Below are 20,325 nucleotides of genomic sequence, written 5' to 3' on the forward strand. Positions count from 1 at the left end.
TCAGAGAAAAGAGACTGAGTAAAAGGTATCAGTGAACTTAGAGAAGATTCAGACTATTGGTCCATGCTGGTAAAATACCCATATGTTGACCAAGGACATTAAGCTCCTTAAGAATTGGGACTGACATGACTGAATAAGCAGCTAGCTGGGTGTTGGGCTGAGCTATTGTTTGTCCCTGTCCCTTGAGTTCTTTTGAGAGCTACACAGAGACAGTGTCAATCAGGTACCTTCCAAGAGCCCACCTCTGGGGGCGGGGCTCTGGGTCGTCTTGTGTTGTGCCTAGAGGTGCAAAGGTCTATTGAAACAGAAACAAACAAATCAAGAGCAACCCGAGACCCTGGCAGTAATTCCCGGGAAGAGCATCAGGATGCGTGTCAGGAGCCCCAGCATGTCCTTCCCTCCAGCTCCTCCCCAGCAGCTGTGTCACCTCCCAAGTTTAGTCTGAGATGACGTGCCAGGCAGGAGCAGACGCCAGGGCAGTAGACAGAAGCCAAAGAGCTGAAAGAATAAAGGGTTGTGGAAGGACCAACTGACAGGTGAACTTGTGTACTGGGGCCCCCATCGTACAAGACTCTCATCAGGCTTTAGGTAGCCTGAACCTTAAGAAATGAAATAAGCCACCTTTGAATCTCTGCTCCGAGGAGTTCACTGGGCCCTGCAGAAGGGCCCTCCTACTTACTGATTGGTGAGCTGTTCAGCCCCCACAAACAGGTTGATTCTTGAGAGGCCTGTGCGAGTGCCGAGGAAGGCGACCTCTACACCCTTGTCAGAATTCCTGAAACAGAACAGCAGACGTCAGGGAGTGCTTCTAGACAGTAAGCAGATAATGGCTTTTACATCTCAAGACTCACAGGATGTTTGACAAAACGGCAGCTTTGAAACCTGAACTTTAAAAGTTGTCAGGGAAACTTGTACAAGCGAACATGTATATAACCACGCATGCACCAAGGTCAGGCTGCTAATTCCTGTCCTGACACAGGTTGCATAAAAAGACTTTCAGGAAAGATGAAGGGACCCCTGCTGACAAATACAGCAAGAACAAGAAAAATCACACTTCCAACCATAAACAATTCTCACTGTAAGGTTCTTGATATAAGCTTAGAGAAAGCAGTCTGAGACGTAGAGAAGGAATCAGCAGATGTCCATAGGGCATGTTTTTACTGTGATGCTACCAAGTGCATTTCTGGTCTTGAGACTGTTGGGTGGATCTTCCCCATGGACAGAAACAAGGAGTCATTGAACCACCTTTGTAGTAGCCTACAACCTGGGATTCTACACAGCTGGGAGGAATTTATAGCTTTGAGTAGAGCATACAGCTTGGTCTCAAAAACATCCCAAAGAGACAAGTGAAATAACGTTAACAAAATACTCCCCAAAGGGCTCGTATGCTGGGGACTTGGTCCTTGGGTAGTGGGTGCTATTTTGGGAATTTTGGTAACTTCAAGAGGATGAACATGGTGTGAGGAAATCATTGGAGGCAGACATAGGGGGAGAGGGGAGTTGCATTCCCAACTCTTTCTCTCTTCCTCCTCTTCCTCCTCCTCCTCTTCCTCCTCCTCCTCTTCTCTCCCCTCCTTTCTCTTCCCCTCTCCATATCTTGTCTGTCTCTGTCTCTGTTTCTGTTTCTGTCTGTCTCTGTGTCTCTCTGTGTCTCTTTGTGTCTTTCAGTGTCTCTCTATCTCTGTCTGTCTCTATCTGTCTCTGTCTCTGTGTCTCTCTGTCTCTGTGTCTGTCTCTCTCTCTCTCTCTCTCTCTCTCTCTCTCTCTCTCTCTCTCTCTCTCCCTCCCTCCCTCCCTCCCCCCTCTCTCCCATACTTACAATGAAGTGGAGCAAAGTGCTCTCCCCTAACACATACTGTTTCCACCATGATCCTCTATACTACCACAGGGGGCCAAGAGATGGTAAGTGGAACTCTCTAAAACTGTGAGTCAAACTGAATCCCCTTCACTCTGCCTGCTTCAGTCACCAGTTCAATTAAAGCAAGAAGAAAAGCAATAACCAGAAATGGTTTCTTCCAGCATCCCCATTAAAGAGTTTCATGAACAGAAATGCCATCAACTGTCTTTATAAAGGACACTCCCTATACCAGTGTTCATCTTCCAGAACATCATTGCATCTGAGCCTAGTCTCTAGGAGATTCCAACATAGGACTCTTCTTTGAGAAAAGAAAATGTCCTTTTCCATAAACACAATTTTTCCAATATGCAAATTATGAATATAATGACAATCCTTGGGCTGCTTCTCTGTCTTAGACACGAGTAGCAATTTGTTCCAAACACTGTCTGTGTCATTTTCAATACAGAGTTTTTTATTTCTCTGTCTTTGACAGTAGATGAGGTGGCCAGTAATACCTTTAAGTATGCAAGGGATGAAGAAAAACTAACATGATGCATTTGGCTCTGCTTGTAGCTCACATCGAATTGGAAGGTTATCCAATCAGTTACAGATGTGCACAGTGGGACAAGCTACTGTTTAAGACATCTGTAGCATATATGAGAACTGAGTCAGCAACCGTTGCTCCAAATTCAGAGTTTCACAAGACCCTAGAATAAATATTACATATTTCTGAGAGAAAGAAACCCTAGATAGGCTATGTTTCTTTTCCATCCTTCTAGGGAAAATGACCTGGGAGGTAAGGAAGTGGACAGCACAAAGTAGTGGACATGGTAGTCTCTCCTCAGTAAGAGTTTCCCCTGGTGAGATTGCACCTCCGGTGTCTGGAAAGGCTCTGGCCATGCCTAGCCAGGATTTGCTCCTCCTTCCTTGTCTTCTATCTTGTAAAACAGCACTATCTTTCCAAGGGCTTATTGTGCCAATCTGGTAATGAAAACAAGAGCCTCAGTCTCCCTCCACTCACACCACAAACCACCAGCAGGGCTTGGCATAGGGTGGAGGAGCTCAACCTTTGAAGCAAGCCGCATGTGGGCCTTGACAGCTTGTGCCTGTTGTCTTGCTGTGCATGATTGACACATGGATGTCCTGGAGCCTTGCTGCCCTTCCTACCCAATTACACTCTATGTGCAGTCAGAGAGAGGCTGTCCCTATTCCTTTTAACCTTTATCGTCATAGCCTCTTTCTGAAAAGCACTCAGTGAGTTTCTAATATTCTGAATAGAAAATCCAAAATCTTGAGGGTAGGAGGACACAGCTCCATAATAGAACACTTGCCTAACATGTGCCATACACCAGCTTCGTTTCAAAATCTCTACTCTGACCCTCAAGGTCCAGACCCACCCCACCAACTGTTGCTTCCTCTCATTGCCTGCCACCACCCCATCCCCCACAGTTCTCAGCAACCCCAAATTCTTCAAATGTAAGGATTATTTTCTTGCTTCATGGAATGGCTCTGGTTCCTACCATTTCCTGATTCATGCATGCATGCATGAATGAATGAATGAATGAATGAATGAATGAATGAAGGCAGAACGAGTGATAGATATAAGAGAAGAAAGTAGAAGCAGAGGAAGAAACAAACGAATAGGAAAAAGATCTGAATCCTGTACCACTTGAGCGCCTAGGGAGAATAAAGAGTAAAAACACTACAATAATAAGCCATTAACACTGTTCTAGCCCAAGATTTTGACATCAACTACTCTTGATTTCCCCCATCTACACCCCCTCTTCCACTTCAGATATAAAACCACAGGGCAGTAACTGACACCCCACTGAAAAACAGTTATCCTTTTCCCAAGCCTATTCACAACCTCTCCTGGCCTCCTCCCAAGTTCACTCTAGCCTGGGTGGGGGTGAGAGGGAGCTGTGCCAAGGCTCCACCACTACCACCCCCACTCCTCGGAAGTGTCATCCTACCTCTACATACTGAATTTCATGTAATGTTAAAACTCAACAAATTACATGTCAAGCCCCAGGAGCCGCCATCCAAGCCCCTGCCACTACTCTGCCTTTAGCTTTTGTGGTTAAGAGCTTAGGGGAAAATTAAAGAACTTTAACACCAGGCTCCTGAAATGGTTTTAGTTCCTTAAACCATAACCATATTTTGGAGCTTGAGTGGAAATGGCCACGGAGTGGGACATATGCAGCCACTTACTCAGATTTGTTGAGGGCCAGGCTGGTCCAATAGGCTTCGATAGGGGCGCTTACCACAGCATCAAAAAGGACTTCTTGAATCAATTCTTTGTCACCTGTTGGGAAGGACAGAAGACAAGAAGGCTTTGGCTAGGCTCCAAAGAAGGGCACAGGAGAAGTCCTGAGGATAGTATGAGGTGTTGCTCTTATACAGGGTATTGCTTTATGAGTTAACTTTTCACTGGCTGAAAATATGAAACAGTCAGATATCTGATATGCTGGGAATACCACTAGGCCCCAGGCAACGGGACTAGACAGTAGCAAGCAGAAAGGCTTGGGTGTCCCGCACTTTGGTTTTCTGCTCTCTCCTCCCAGCTCACACAGCTCACAGTTCACGCCAGGGCCAGCATGCTGAGTCCTAATTTGGGAGATGGGAAGCCAGAACTCCTGACAAGCTGGGTCTAGCCACACTGCCACTATAGCCCGCACTACACCATCACTTGTTCAGCAGGCTGCATTCAGCAGGGTATGAGACTGGGATTCCACCACTGATAATTATGGGTACTCATAGAATGTGAGGTCTTCCATTTAAGACTTGTCCTCATGTTAAAGGGGGCCGCTGTGTCTATCCAAAAGCCTACTGGGCAGAGTTCTGTGAAAGACATTGAAAGGTATATGTATAATGCTATACATAAAATCTGAATAGGACTGCAAGCAATGAGGGAATTTTTTTGCATGGTACAGTGTCACTGTTGTTGTTTAAATGTTTTACAGATTGGAATTTTGCAATTTTGGATGAGGGGTGGTAAATTCTGTTTATAACATTGACAGGCAAGACAGTGAAACAAAACTACACACTGTTCACGGACACCTGCCTAAATAGCATTAGTGTTTATTATTATGAACAAATACAGAAAAGTAGCTCTTCGGGGAGGGGAGGGAGAGGGCAAGGAGGTATAAAGGCTTCAGTACCAGGTATAATGCTTCTTCTTTAAGAAGCTGCTGAAGCAAACCCCACAACATATTAAGAAACCAAGTGGTGGTTAAAAGAAGCCAAATTGAGAGCTTCCAAGAGGCATAGAAGCTCTGAGTTAGATTCTGAACACTCATATTGTAGCTTACAACCATTTGTATCTCCAGTTTTGGAGGCCTCTGTGGGTACCAGACACTCAGGTGGCACACAGGTGTACATGAAGGCAAAACATTCATACACATATAAAAATATTTTTTTAAATAAGCTTAATTTTAAAATGCATTTTTGTAGTATTTCTATGCTTTAGATATGGATTTTAATATAATAATTAACAAGTCAAAGAAATGAAAAATTGGTCTCATCTGCTGCCCATCTGATTCTTCTCCTACTAGATGACATCCCTAAAAGAAAACCTAACCCATGAAACTGTCAGTACACAGCTGGGGAATCTCCACACACCTCTGCTGGGATTGCTGGGGTTATTCTGTAAGACACCACATTTCACACAGGCTTCCCATCATTGATAAGGGATGTACACTGGGAAGGGAGCAGGTGCCATGCTTCTTTTAGGTCGTTCCCTCTGTTCAAGTTGTAGCTACTGTAACTGTCCTGTAATGGCAGGGTGGGGCTGCTAATTTCTCAGGGGAGCATCCAAAGCTGTTGCTCTTGGGTGGGTGGGTGGGGCTTCTCCTCCACCCTCCTGGCCACAGTCATTAGCCAATTATTTCTCACGGAACATTACCAAGGCATATTAGTAGGAATAGAAGAAGAACCAACAGATGCTGGTTGCATTGTCTGCTCTTAGGGAATCATGAGATTTGGTTATGCTCTAGCAGGGGATAACATTTTGGCAGGTTTTAGTTCCTTAGTTTTGGAATAGGGGGACTAGAATAGCAGTCTCTGCTAACCTTTATCATCTCCATCTTCCCCAGTTGCTTAGGCTCAGGAGTATAGACACGATGTGATTAAGAATACTGTGGCCATCAACTACACTTTTCCCCATCTTTTCCTATAGGAAGAGACTTGGCTGGGTATACTAAGACTGACACTCTATAGAAAACCAAAGCTGCTCTTGAAACCTAGGCCTCCTCAATGGCTTGCAGCTTCCACTCCTCCCCATTCCCGCATGCATGCCTGAAGAGCACACTCACATTGAAGCAGAGGCTCCTTGCCTTTGAGGTAGAGCTTAATCGCTTCCAGTTGAGAGAGATGGCGGTGCTCTGGGTGCAGATCAGTGTTGCAGTAGGACCTAAGAATAGGACAGGGTCCCCAAGGAGAACATATAAATATTCATGATTTATTCCCCCATTTGCATTTGGACCAGGAAAACTGGGTAAGAGGGCAAAGAAGAGGGCAACAAATCCCAAAACTGATGAAGGACAGGTGGTTCTTACCATTCATCTGCCAAGGACACGTCAGGATGTTCTAAGTCATGGAGCCCTGGAAGTCAAGGACAGAGCTTTAGTGAGTAAGGATCACTCTTCTCCAACTTCCTATACACCTCAAATACTCCAGGACGGTACTTGGAGGGGGCAGGTTCAAGGTAGATATCAACCCCAAAGAGATATGCTAGGGAACAAGGATTCTGGATTCATGTCCAAAGTCATCTACACAACCCTTTAACCCCAGTGTGGCCAGCACCACCAAATTCACTTGGTATTCATCCCAGAAAAAGCTCAACCTCATAAAATGAACAGGATGGCTAGGAAGACAGATTCTGGAGCTACATGAACACTGAGAACTGGGCCAGGCCATTTAATCCTCTGCGATGCTAACAGGTCTACATCTTTACGTGACACATAGTTGTGTGGGTGGAATTATAGGCTAAATGAAATGAGATTGTTAATACTCATTCCTTTTCAACCAGCGATAAAAGATGTTAGTAGTTGTCACAGGATCCTAAGTGAAAGAGAGTCATCAGTCTAGAAAGGTAGTTAGTAGAGCTGAGGCTGGCATGAACCTAGGGATTTTCCAGAATACTACAGACTTCTTCATCTGTGCTGTGGTTTTCATATCATTTGTCTTCCAGAAGGGTGTGTGTGTGTGTGCGCGTGCGTGTGTGTTTATGTGCGTGTGCACATGTGCATGTGTGTTGGGAACTTGAACCCCTAATACAATAGCATTGAGAGGATCAGAACTTCTAAGGGTGGGGCTTAATGAAAAGTGAAGAGATTAATACAGTGGCCCCAGGAATGGTTCTTTCACTTTCTCACTCATACTAATGGCTCTGCTAATACAGTAATATCCTTTTCTGCCTCGGCCATGTTATGTTGAACTTTAAGACTCTAAAACTGTCAAATAAAGAAACTTTTATAGGGTCTTAGACACAGATATGAGAATACAGCAACATGAATGAGATAATGCCCTCTGTGGAGCCACCATTTCATTGATCATCTGAGGAGAAGCTTTGCCACATATGTACAGGGACTCTGATGATGTTTATAACATGTTTCATGGAGAGTCAGTTTCTCAAATGACTCAGTGTACTCTAATTTCTGTGTCAAATGCAGATGCACAAAATACTAGATATACCACACAATGATGCTCAGTGCTGTAGGAAGTGAGCTGTTGAACACTTGGGAGTATCAGGTCAAACCTTGAGTTATAGCAACTCTCCTATCTAAGAAAGAGTTTCAAAAACTCTATAAGATGGTTAAATAAGAAAGTGATTAGTCCCTAGGACAATCTTGTTCATTCTTTCTCTCCCTTCCTCCTTCTCTCCCTCCCTCTCTTTCCTTCCTTGTTTTCTCCCTCCTTCTCACTCTTTCTCCCTTTAACATGTTTCCTGAGTTGGGTACAAGTCTATGATAGATGCTGAAAAGATGGTGACAAACCAAACACCTCCCGAACAAGGCCTTGGGAAGGCTTCATTCAGAGCTTTGCTTCAGTTCTACCTGTGGTGGCCAGGCTGAAAAAGTGACTCTGAAGCAAAGAACAAAGCAAAGAGCATTCGAGCCTTGCAGATGGCAGGGAGGGAGCTCCTCAGGGCAGGAGTGACAGAAGTGGAAGCTTTTCTGTGGCCCATGCTTTCCCAGGATGCTGAGTTGAAGGTGTCAGGCCTATTCCCTTCTCTTGCTACAGTTTAGTCAGCCCTTTGTCCCAGAAGCTCACCCTGGCTCAGACTCAGGGACAATGAGACCCAAGGGACCAATTTCACTATAATTTCTTCCCTGATTTCTTGGATACCAATAAAAATGTAAAATTTCTTTAGTCCTTTCCCTTCTACTTTTGATCCTTTTAAAAATAAAATCATACTCAGTGAAGCTGAGAGCAATAACACTCACTCAAACTTACTCAGTCATCACTATGTATAATTATGTAAAAGAAGCAGCCCATCAAAAGAGATCATGAAAAGTCACAACAGCAGGAAGACCAGCTTAGGCTTCAAGATTCAACAGTTTTAGGGATGCTGGGGACTGAACCCAGAAGGTGGTACCTGCTAGGCCAATGCTCTACCACTGGGCTAAACCCTCAGCCCCAACCCTTTCAATTTTGAGTATAGCTTTCTATTCATGAACTTGGTAGAAGCTAGCATTGACAAAACATATGGAGAACCCAGTCATCTTGTGGAGTAGCCTTCCTAACTACACAACCCGTGAAATATGGGTACCATCCGCAAGAAACTTTCCACTCCAAGAACAGAAGGGAGCTATGATCAGCCCAAGGCTCTCACTGCTGATGAGCTCTTGGCTAGCAGCCTCTGGGCTCTTTTACTCAGGGAGCTGACAGGACTGAGTCTTTTTATTTACAGAGGACCCATGGAGAGAGGAAGATCTAATCTCATTTGTGTGGATAACCAGACACTAGCCCCCTTGCTGAGTATTCAAACTGATTTCTTGCTTAGTTCTGAATTTCTCTCAATGCAATGGCCAGCCTAACAGCTGTGGAACACACAGGAAGCAGATAGTAAGCAGAGAAATGCTCGAAAAGACAATTGTGTGCAGGAGAGAAAGCCAGAGAGAAGAGAGGGGGAGCAGAATCTAGAGGACAGAGGGAGGGAGGAACAGTGGAAGGAGGGAGCAGAGGGAGAGAGAGGAAGAGATGGAGAAAGAGAGAGAGAGAGAGAGAGAGAGAGAGAGAGAGAGAGAAAGAGAGAGGCAGAGACAAGAGACAAAGAAACAAGAGAGGGAAAGCAAGGGAAGGAGAGGCTAAGAGTAATGGTCTACTAAAGACCTCTCTTTCTGGGCTGGAGAGATGTTTCAGCAGTTAAGAGCACTGACTGCTCTTCCAGAGGTCCTGAGTTCAATTCCCAGCAACTACATGGTGGCTCACAACCATCTGTAATGGGATCTGATGCCCTCTTCTGGTGTGCCTGGAGACAGCTACAGTGTATTCACATATATAAAATAAATAAATACATACATACATACATACATACATACATACATACATACATACATACATAAATATCTTTTCAAAAGGACCCCTCTTTCTGTTCTGACCATGAGTCATTTTCTCAGTTTCATCTCAAATGGCTTGGGCATTAATTTTATTGCTGCAGGGGCACCAATGCCCTCCAAACTACACATGGCTCATGGAACTAGAAAATTCTAGAAATGGGAACATAGCTTTTAAGAACATATCCTTGAGAGTATATCTTGCCTAGGTCACAAGGTTGGCTCATTGTTCTCTCATATATCTTTGAGAAGAGAGGCCACATGTTTTGGCGTTTAGACAGTACATCCTGACTTCTACCCAGCACCTGATGGAGCCCTCTACTCTCCCTTCTGTTCCATCAGACATCATGGCTCCTTGTCAGACAAAACCCAATGCTTGTGAAACATTGCAGGGCCCATGGGCAGATGGACCTGACCTAAAGGCAAGGTTAAGCAAATGCTTTACTCAAAGTGATTTATAGACTAAGAACCCTTGAAACACCATGCTAACATAATTCCGAGTGTTCACAATATTGGAAATGGTAACTGGTTAGGATTAGTGGGCTGTTGAGGTACATAACAGACATGTTCTATGATAACAACTTTATACTTTATGGATTTGGGGATTGCTAATGTCTATGGGAGTCACTGTCCCCCTGCTCTTTATAGAGGTAGAAGATTTTAGAGTCACATGACTCTACTTCCACTTCTCAACCTCTGTCAGTCTCTTCAGTGGTCATATTTCCAATGAGCAAAGGGTAACACAAAATCAATGAGATGGGTGGCCCAACTATCTTGAGAGCAAGGGCTTCCACATCTTTCTTTGCATTGGTCCTTCTCAGACTTCAGATTTTACATTAATTTACTTCTTTCTCTAACACTGAATGTATGAGAATAGGAGAGGTAGCAGGAGATTCCCATAATTTGCCTCCACTACTTTATGGATAAAAGAGTATAACAAAGCCAGCCACTGGCTGGAGTTCCCACCATTCAGAAACCCACACAAAATTGGCAAGTAAAACAGCACCCAAAGGGCAGTGATCTGAATCAAGTGACCAAATCACTAGCCAGAGGCTTGAAAGTCATGCATGCTCTTCAATTCTCTGGGAGTTAGCTCTCAGCTTCCCCCACCCCAAACACACACACAAGGATAGGCCAGCCCAAGTTTGCCCCTTACCTTCTTCAATGGTTACATTCCCTCGGAAGAAGTATTTCCCGTGGCCCCTGGAGAGCGCCACACCTAAACTGTGTGGAGAAACAAAGCAAACCTTGAAGTCTAGGGCACCGACTGGAATAGACTTGTGGGCTAACATTTTTTTCTTTTTATTTTCCATTTTCACATTTCCATTTCATGTTCTGTAAACAGTTTTTCCAACAGTTTACTTTCAGAAACCTCACTGATTATAGTGGGTGTTGGTTTTTCTTAGGGTCAAGCAGCTGCTTCAAAGTCATTTCTGATTGGAAATGCCAGCGGCAACTGGCTGGTGGTGTGTTTGCAAGATTTGTGGCCAACAGCTTGTCCCTCCAGAAAGCCTTCCCCTGGATGTCCTCCAAGGCCACACACCCTGCTGCCTGCTACCACCTTACACACCTCTGTTCTGCACTTCCTCAGAGATCTCCAGCCCCCAGAAATACTCCCATGACACTCAATGTAGTAGCATGAGCATAGGACTAGCCTCTCAGCCTGGTCCAGTTCCTAGTCTACTGGCCTTCCCACATTCTTATTGCTTGATTTAAATGCCTTTCTGTTTTTGGCCTAAAGTAAGAGACTGCTTTTTAAAAACAGTTCTTTCTTTTGGCAAAGCTGTTTAGTGACCCATGCGTTCCTTGATTCCTCTTGGTTCCAAATTGCATCTACTTACAATCCTTGGCAGTGGGTGACAGTGATGTTAGAATATACTTTTCAGATTAATCAATACTAATTAACATCTCCTTTAACTCTGCACGATACCAGTCCAAGAGCATAAGGCAACACTGCTAAAATAAGTTTTGGGTTTTTTGTTTTGTTTTGTTTTGTTTTCTACAAATCACATGACAACAGTGGCAGGCCACTTTAGAATGTCCCATGCACATCTGAAAGCAGATTTTCTGTTTGGACTGTAACAGAGAGAAAACACAGAAAGACATCCAGAAAAGATGAAACGGAAGCACAGGGTGGGGTGAGCTACCACCTGCAGGATTACTGGGTTATGAGCATAGAAGGTGAGAAATGGATCTTAGAAAGTAGCAGCTGAGATGGTGAGAACCGGGTGACCCCCAAACTGTCTCCTTCACCCTCCCTGGGAGCCATGGAGATTTTGTGTTGGGAATGGGATGTAAGACCACGGCACATGGGTGGGTTATTTGGGTCTGTACCATCTTCCCCCTTCTAGAACAAAGACAGAAAAGCAGCCTGGTCAAAGCCCCTTCCTCAGTCTTTCTGGCCTTTGGGCAGATGATGGGCACTGAGAGGCCAGCGGGTTGGGTACAAACACACTGATCAGTCTGATGGAATGTCCATGATTCTGGTCATCTCTACCTGAAAGGAGCACCCTTGATGTCTGTGTAGTAGTAGTCATTGGTCATCACCAAAACCCGTTTCTAGATCAGGGGGGAAAAGTCACAGAGAAAAGAGAGCATGGTTAGTCTGCTAGATGATGTCCTTCAGAAATCAACAAAAATCAACGGACACACTGTGAGCTGGTTAATGATAGCACTACATGAGTCTTGTTAGAGATAAGTAAAGACAAGAGAGAAGAGAGCTCGGGGAAAGATATTTATTCCAGACAGAACCCTCAAAGCTAAGTTTTTTTCAGTGGTTTGTTTTAATGAAGTAGCAAGAAGGTTTGAGAAAAAGGTACCCCTTTGTCCACAGTCTTCTTCACTTCCATGGAGAATTTCCCAGTCTTCCGATTCACCATGGCATTTCGTAACTAGAACAAGAAAATGAAATCAGAAGTTAATACCTCCCTGGGTTGCCATGTCATTGGGTGCCTGGCCACAGACATCCCCTATACAAAGCCCAGGTGAGATTCCAAGCAACCCTTCGTGTTTCTGCAGATAAGGCTGGAGAACTCTAAATCAGCTTTCCAGGGAAGAGTTCGGCTTCTCTGCTCCTCCTGGACTACGGGGGTAGTGGTGGTAAACAAGGACTAATGACTTTCAATTCTGAATGGGAGCACACAAATGAACCCCCACATCCATTGCTGCTCCTGGACAATGGAAGAGGGTGAACAAGGATAAATGGCCTCTAACTCTGATTTGGGGAGCATAAGTGAACCCCTTAGGGGCAGCAACAAGAGAGGCCTCAGGATGTTGATGAGTCCAGAGGTCAGAGAATGAACTCCAGACAATCTGCTAAAACTATCAACAAATGAGAGTGTCTCTGGGGGACAAGTTGGTTTTCAAAAAGGGTACCGATTTGTCATGAAGAAATCATTTTTCAAATGATAGTCAAGTTTAAAGACATTTTTCTAAACAGGAGTTTAAAAGATTGGGGGGCACTGGGGAGACAGTAACTCTTTCCATAACACGAATCAGCTTCAGATGGTCACCCAATTAATGGTCTCGCTGACAAGACAGTGACCAGCGCCGACCCTGCTTCTGAGTTTTGGAGGTCGCATCTTGGAACAGTAAGCCTGGTCTGCCTCCCCTCCCCCTGGCTGACCTTATCTAATTACCTGTGGCCTTCCATGAGTTCAGAGGAGGACAGCAGCCTGAGTGATGAAGGATGTGCCCTCATGGGCAGCAAGGGGACATGACAGGAAAGGCCATTTAATGGGATGGGAACAAAGGCTGCTATGCCAACCCATGGGGAACTGTTCTTTCTCTGTCTGCACTTCAGGTTTCTTGTTTTGTTTTATTTTTTGGTTTTAATTTCTTCTCCCCTTTGAGGAGCTTGCGAGAGATGGGCTGATATAAGACGGCGGGGCTTGCAAGCACCCCAAATTTGATTCAGGGCTGTCTAGATTTGGGTTCACATTCCCATCTTCTGTGAGAGAGAGAGAGAGAGAGCGTAAAAGCATAATTTTTAGCTGGAGGCATGTATAAAATAAAACATATATTTTACTTTAGATATTTTTTTAACAACACATAATGGGCATTTCTGGAAATATTTTCCCATTTTAACTTTTGTGGTTTTGGATGGAGAGAGCTGGTCCTAATTAAGTCTACTTTCTAACTTTTAAGAACAGGCTCAATTTATCTTTAACATGGTTTTCATTTTTCCTCTTTCTGGTGCCTGCCTAAAGCCATTTGGGACCTTCCCCTCTCAAGTTCCCCAGGCAAGTCAGAGATTAGGTCAGCCAACCTTGCCAACCCACCCCAGACCCCCGGTAGCAAGGAACAATTAGCATGGGACCAAGGAGGGCCCAAGGCCAGGGTCATTGATGCTTTCTGGAGGCAAAGGTTTCAAGTCTTACAGTGAAAATAAGCTCTCCTTCCTAGCTCCTCGGAAGGAAGAACAGAATGCTGTCACTTAGAAACAGACGAGAGACGACATAATGGCATCATCTAGCACTTTCTGATGACAGGCAAATCACTACTTTCTCTGTGCCTCAGTTTCCTCTTCTGCCAAACAGAACTGAGCACAGCAGCCATCTCATATAACTGTAAGTAATAGACAGGCAACAAGCAGACAAGTGCCTGCTATATGCTAACTATTCTCCATGCCTTGGCCCTCCTCCATTCTGACCACCATTCCCAGCAGAAGGCATCACCATCCTCTTCTGTGCAATCATCTTCCTTGCCCCGATGGGGGATGGGGTACCAGATGCTTGCTGCCAGCTAAGGGAATCAGAATTCATGCTCTGGTTGGCTGGATACCAATGTCCAACCTCTTACCGACATTTCTTCAGCTACCTTGACCATGAGCTGCATGAAATATGCCCCTTGTTTGGAGGACATCTTTGCACATTCGTAGATTCCATTTCCTTTCCTCATTGGCCACAGCCCACCGAGTGACATCTACCTTACTCTAGCAGATTTCAATTTTCTACTTCTAATTCAGTACAGCTGGATAAACTAAGGGACGACATGGGGCATCAGGGACTCCAAGGTAGCAAGGATCTCTGCACTGACACCTACCAATGTTCTTAAACCTCTTTGTGCCTTAACATCTTTTTCTGTCATTTGTCCAATCAAAACTGACTCTGAGTGAAGCCACTCAGACCCAAAGTGCCTGCCGGGAGCTTTCTAATCTGTAGTGATCAGATTATTGGGAAGTTCCCATTACTGATAGCTATTGTTGTCTGAGTCCTTCCTGCTGACCAGACACTAATTCTAAAACTTACAGAACTGTCTTTTGTATTTCTATTTCTGTACCTACTTGACTGGAGGAGAAACTAAGACCTTGGACTAAGAATCTTGCACAAGAAATCACAGACTCTCTTGACTTTTAAGCCCAATCTCCTGGTACTAGAATTCAGTGATTCCGGTTCAGTGGTAAGGGTGCTTTCCATTCTTACAGAGGACCTGGGTTTGGTTCTTAGTATCCTCATTAGGCAGCTCATAACCACCTATGACTCCAGCTCCAGATGCTGTAATACCTTTGTCTGGCTTCAAAGCATGCATATCACACACACACACACACACACACACACACACACACACACACACACACACACACACACACATGTTCCTAACCTCTGCTACCCAAATAAGAGGATAAAATTAACTATATTATTATTGTTACTCCTTGCTTTTTCAGAGAACAACTTTTAGAAATGGACTATGTCCTGGTCTGTGGTTTTACATCCCAATAGCTAGCTGGTCTATACACTTCAAGCCCTGGAACCCAGAACCCATTAGAAGGTGGCATTCTGTTGTCACTATGAGAGGAGAGAAGAGACTAATGATTGAAATGCACTTTGCAAGGCTGGAACATTCTTGAAAAGACACTCTTCTATCTTAATGAGCTGTGTGCTACCAAATCGTCCTTGCGCATAACCATGCAAGGAGTCAGTGGCACCCACACGTGAGGGAGGTCCACAGAGCTTAGATGAGAATGGTTAGCAGCAAGAATCTTGTCTTCCTTGAAGAAAGTGGGAAAAGCGTGGCCATTGGTGCTGCTCTCACAGCCTTTGAACTTGCCACTGCCTGGATTTGTAATCATAAACATCTGGGGAAAATGAAAAGGGCTTGGCAGAGGAAAATTTTAAAAATAATCTTCGTGTGTCCATATGTTAGCTGATTAAGCTGTCATTAAAAATCACATGCATAAATGCTTGACTTAGCACACCCAAAGAAAGGCAAGTCAGGGATGTCGATGGTGTGGCGTACCTTTTGTGTCAGATCCTGGGCATCTGTACATACGTTATGCAGTGACCACAGAGACAGTGCTCAACACAATGAGATGAATACCATGAAAGGCAAAACCTCCTCTAGGGATATAAAAGTTTAGCCCCTGAGGAACCTCCCCAGCTTCTGGGATACACCCTGGTACCTGGTTCACACACGCTTTCCTGGAGTCCTTGGGGATCCTCTGCTTGTGTGACCCATTAAAGCACCAACTTTTCAAGTATCATGCTCCAGCTAAGGCTGGATGCTCATTCCATCCGAGCTTGGCTGCTCTTCCCTTTTAGGCAGAGCCCACTGAAGGAAGCTTTCCCAGAAGATAGAATGGTAATCATAGATTGAGTCTCCTTGTGTAATGACAGCCCATTCTGCTGGTGGTGAATTCTTGTCCATGTTAGTATAGGGCTTTAAACTTTCAGAGGCACAGGAAGCCTGCTCTTCGAAGCCCTGACTTCTAGGTTACCTAATCAAGCCTACATATGGAAGGGATGTGAAACAGGGCAGGTAAATAGCCCATTCTTTACCATAAAAACATTCAACCAATACATGAAGGGATCAGGCACAGAGAGCACCAGCCACAAAGCCCCTTTCTTTCCCCACCAGCTTGGGTTCACAGGGGGACTGGGGTTAAAGGGATCAAGCATGAGATGCAGGAAAAGAGAAAACTGTGTAAATAAGAATAAAATATGCAATCAAAGGCCTTGGGAATATGTGACGAAAGTCTCAGAATATGTCCCAGTGTGAGACCCTCACAGGGCTTTGGGAAGAAAGGGCTCTGGAGACACTTTTCCAGAGACTCATGGGAAGAAGTCTGGGCTTTCTGGGGGCAGTAGGAAAAAGGCTTACATTGCAACAGCATGGGTTCCAGTTGAGTTAGAGATGAAATCCATCGTGGTGTGGCTATGAGATTGATTAAGATTCAGAGCAAGGTAGCCCCACATTCTATGGGCAATCAGTCAGGGTTGTAGGAAATAAAAAAAAAATCTATGTGTACATTCAAACCACAGGCAGCTCCAAGAAAATGGATACTTTCAAGGACCTCTACATGATCTTAAACATTTTGTGCTTTTCTTCCATGGGTGGGCTTTTTCCTGAGACTACATACTTTCACTTGACCAATTAACATTATGTTCAACTAACAATTCAAACTAAATTGAATTTGCTCCAATTGGATGCATGGTTTATAGGCAGCCCCTTTCCAAGGTAGGACTGGGTAGCACATTTTCAATAACTTTTCTTGCTTCAAGGGGGTGTAGGGGGTTCACTTTACAGTAAAACTCACTTATGGGCTGGAGAGATGGCTCCATGGTTAAGAGCAATTGCTGCACATCCAGAGTTCAATTCCCAGCATCCATATGGTGACTCTAACCATCTATACTGAGATCTGGTACTCTTCTGTCTGATGCTCTCTTCTGTCATGCAGGCATGCATGCAAACAGAGCATTCACACACATAAATAAACCTTATTTCCTCAACATAAAACCATTTCACTTGCTTGCCCTTATGGAGTCCTTCTTTCATCTTCATATCTCCGGAAATTCAGCCTTGAAACCATATTCACACAAATAATAAAAACGGAGTTATCAAGTTGTATTTATATATATTTGTGCATACACATGCTCATTCACACATGCCCCACATGCTCACTCAAATATATATAACATATATGTATATATATTCAAATATATTTATATGTATATATACCAGTAATTAATAATCAAAGATAAAAAAGACTATCAAATTGAGAGTTGGAAGGGTAGAGGGAGGATAGTTAGGAAGGGATAGAAGAAGGTCCCCTAAATATCTGTTTTTTCACAATAATTGATATGGTACCTAACTTACCCTATAGTGACAACAGAAATCACATGCACATTTCTCTATGTGCTCTACTTTTCTTTTGTGTGTGTTTGTATGTGTTTTTGTATAGGTACATGTATGTGTAGGTATGTACATGTATGTATGTGCAAGTGGTTGTACATGGGGATTTGTATACATGTGGGAGGTGAAGGCCAGCGTTTAAAACTCGACTTTATTCCTCAGAACAGGATCTCTTACTGGGACACATTAGACTAGATCAAGCTTTTCCTCCCCAGTACTAAAATTACAATTGGAAATGCACTATCCATGGCTGATTTTTACATAGGTGCTGGGGATCAACCTCAGGTCAGTGTTTGCACGGCAAGCACTTCAGCAATGGACACTTCCTTTCAGATCCTTTATTTTAATCTTAGCCAGACTATTTTGCAAAATTTGTAAATGACATATGGGATAATGAATCATTTTTTTGAAGTATACAGGGCCTGTGTTATAAATGTGCTCATTAAATTATATAAGTCTTGCTGTCCATAAGAAGTAGGATGCTCTGGTCAGCTTCTCTGCATCCAGGAAGACTTCACTGACGTGGCCCAGTAAACTCTGCTTCCACAGTCCTTCACCCATGTTGCCCTGAACCCTGTCCTTCATTACTTATTTGCAGGCTTCCATATTAGCACATGGGCATGTGGGCCTCTTTGCATTCCATTCAAGAAGGTGTTACACAGATTTCCAAGATTCTCTAATAGTGCATTTAGGCACAGATCCACTGCAGAGATGGTGGCCTGGGTTTTCCTATGTCAAACACATTGATATTAAAAGAGCTAATGTTTCAAGTGCCTTGGGTTTCTTGCCACAAGAGATCCAGACAAAAAGATAGCCAGAAGTCAATTTGTACATAAGAAGACTATTTGCCTGATTTAAGAAACAGAAATTCTGAGAGGAGACACCCAGAACCCAGCCCCGTAAGTTAGATGACACTGAAGAGCATGCTGGGAAGCTGACACTTGAAACTCCATTCATAAAGGAAAATGTGATAAGGAGACAAAAGTCATTTCAGAACCACAAATAGTAAGAGGAGATGTCCACCCACAGCCCCACTAATCCAGCAGGAGCATAAGAGAGTATAAGAGGAAAATGAGCAAGGAATTGCCTTAAGTTGCAGGTGAGGATGTGCCTACCCCTGAGAGTGGGGACTTGGGAAGTACAGGTTAGTATGACCGAGTTTGTTTTCCTCCATGATTACAATAAAAGAGATGAAGAGTCATGTCTGGAAAAGAGCCCAACACTTCTGACAAAGAAGCAGAGAGTGACCTGTGAGGTCAAAACAGGAAATGGGAAATGGTGACCATAGAAGAGAAAGTGGGCAGAAGCTAATCTCAAAGAACCAGAGTTGGAATTAGCACTGGGATCCCAGAGGGCCCATCTCTAGCATCCTCATGTAGCCACACGATGGTGTAAGCACTTTTTAAACCTTTCATTCTACCAATATGTTTAATCCTCAAAGCATCTGCAAAGGACAAACATGAGGGGAAGCAGTAATGGTCACACCCTGGAGACAAGCAGCCTCCACACAGGTGAGATTTGAGTCTTGGTAGCATAGCTGTCCCCAATGATGCATGAGTTGTGGCTAGAACTTGAAGTACAGTTTATCCTAAGAAACCAACAGGATCTCAGTCACGGTGCTTCCTGGCCATTCAATCTCCATGATGTTAAAGCAGTGGCAGATAGGAAAAGAAGAGCGGATGAGGCCGTAGCTTCTATTGAATGGCAACTTTATTTTGTCTGAACTTGGGTATAACCAAAGAGGACTGGGTTAAATTTCTGTAACAGATACGGCTTTTGCATTTTATGGGCAAGAAAGAAAAACCTGAGCTTTCTGCTAACTGAGGCCACTCGGGGAGCAGAGGCTATGAAAATGAAGAAAGCAGAACCAAGGGAGTTATGACACCAGCCCTGTCCCTATAAAGCATGAGGAGAGAGTCTGGGATGTCAAATGGCTTCCTGCAGCACCCCATGGAAAGAGTAGAAGCACAAGATGTGACAACTGGAGTCGGGGTAGCAATGGGGATGGGAGGCTGGCCACACATGGGGAAAGTGGGCCTTCAAACTCCTCTGCTGCTTTCTGGAAACAAGAGTTGTCCATGCAGACCTAGCAAGTTCATCTGGGAGCCTACCTTATTGGCTTGGAGATGCTCTGTCTTTGCCAGGTCTCCTGTTGCCCAGCAAGGATTCTCTGAAGATGGTAAGGCAAGTCCTGACAATTATACTAAGGATGAAGTGGAATGAATCAGCTGCAGAGGAAACCAGAGGAGCCTGCTGGGAATAGGCTCAATGGACTGGCAGGAGAGCTATTCAACATCAACTATAATAGACGTGTCTGTTGTCTTCACAGCCTTCTTCTGTCCTCTGGACCAGCCTCTAGGCTCTCCTTTATGGTGAACATAGCCCTTGACAATGAGCTCTGAAAAGGGTCACTTACCACATCATCCCGATCTTCCCACTCGACTTCCGAGAGATCCACACTACTGTAATTAGGCTTCCTTCGCTTTTTCCCTTCTTCATACTGGCATGGGGGAAAGGGAAAAGACAGACAAGTGGTCATGAAATCATCAACCTGGAAATCTTCATCCTTCTTGCTGAGTGGCAGCTGTGAGGAAAAAATTGGGTACCTGAGCTCAGCCCTGTGGGTGGCGATGTAAGGATTTTATTCTATTTTATTTATTTATTTTATTTATTTTATTTATTTATTTATTTATTTTATTTATTTTATGCTATTCATGTTCCTTCCACGTTGGAGAATATAAAGGTCAACTCTTTGCTTGACATAAATCTGCCTAGAGAACTCCTCGGCTCTAAAATGCC

General features: G+C 44.1%; 1 protein-coding gene across 5 annotated transcripts in view; it reads right to left on the reverse strand.

The window, feature by feature from the left end:
* Positions 1–20,325, reverse strand: part of Cacna2d3 (calcium voltage-gated channel auxiliary subunit alpha2delta 3) — an 813,990-nt gene that overhangs the window by 144,546 nt on the left and 649,119 nt on the right. For 4 of the 5 annotated variants that reach the window (XM_063275287.1, XM_063275286.1, XM_063275289.1 and 1 more), the window contains 8 exon segments: positions 19,943–20,026; positions 12,216–12,287; positions 11,894–11,955; positions 10,553–10,620; positions 6,394–6,439; positions 6,151–6,248; positions 4,049–4,142; positions 680–775 (listed from right to left, as the gene is read on the reverse strand). In XM_063275287.1, the coding sequence (XP_063131357.1) occupies positions 680–775; positions 4,049–4,142; positions 6,151–6,248; positions 6,394–6,439; positions 10,553–10,620; positions 11,894–11,955; positions 12,216–12,287; positions 19,943–20,026 (620 nt within the window). 5 annotated transcript variants of the gene reach the window in all.

This window comes from Rattus norvegicus, chromosome 16 (genome assembly GCF_036323735.1).
Source record: "Rattus norvegicus strain BN/NHsdMcwi chromosome 16, GRCr8, whole genome shotgun sequence".
Classification (NCBI taxonomy): domain Eukaryota; kingdom Metazoa; phylum Chordata; class Mammalia; order Rodentia; family Muridae; genus Rattus; species Rattus norvegicus.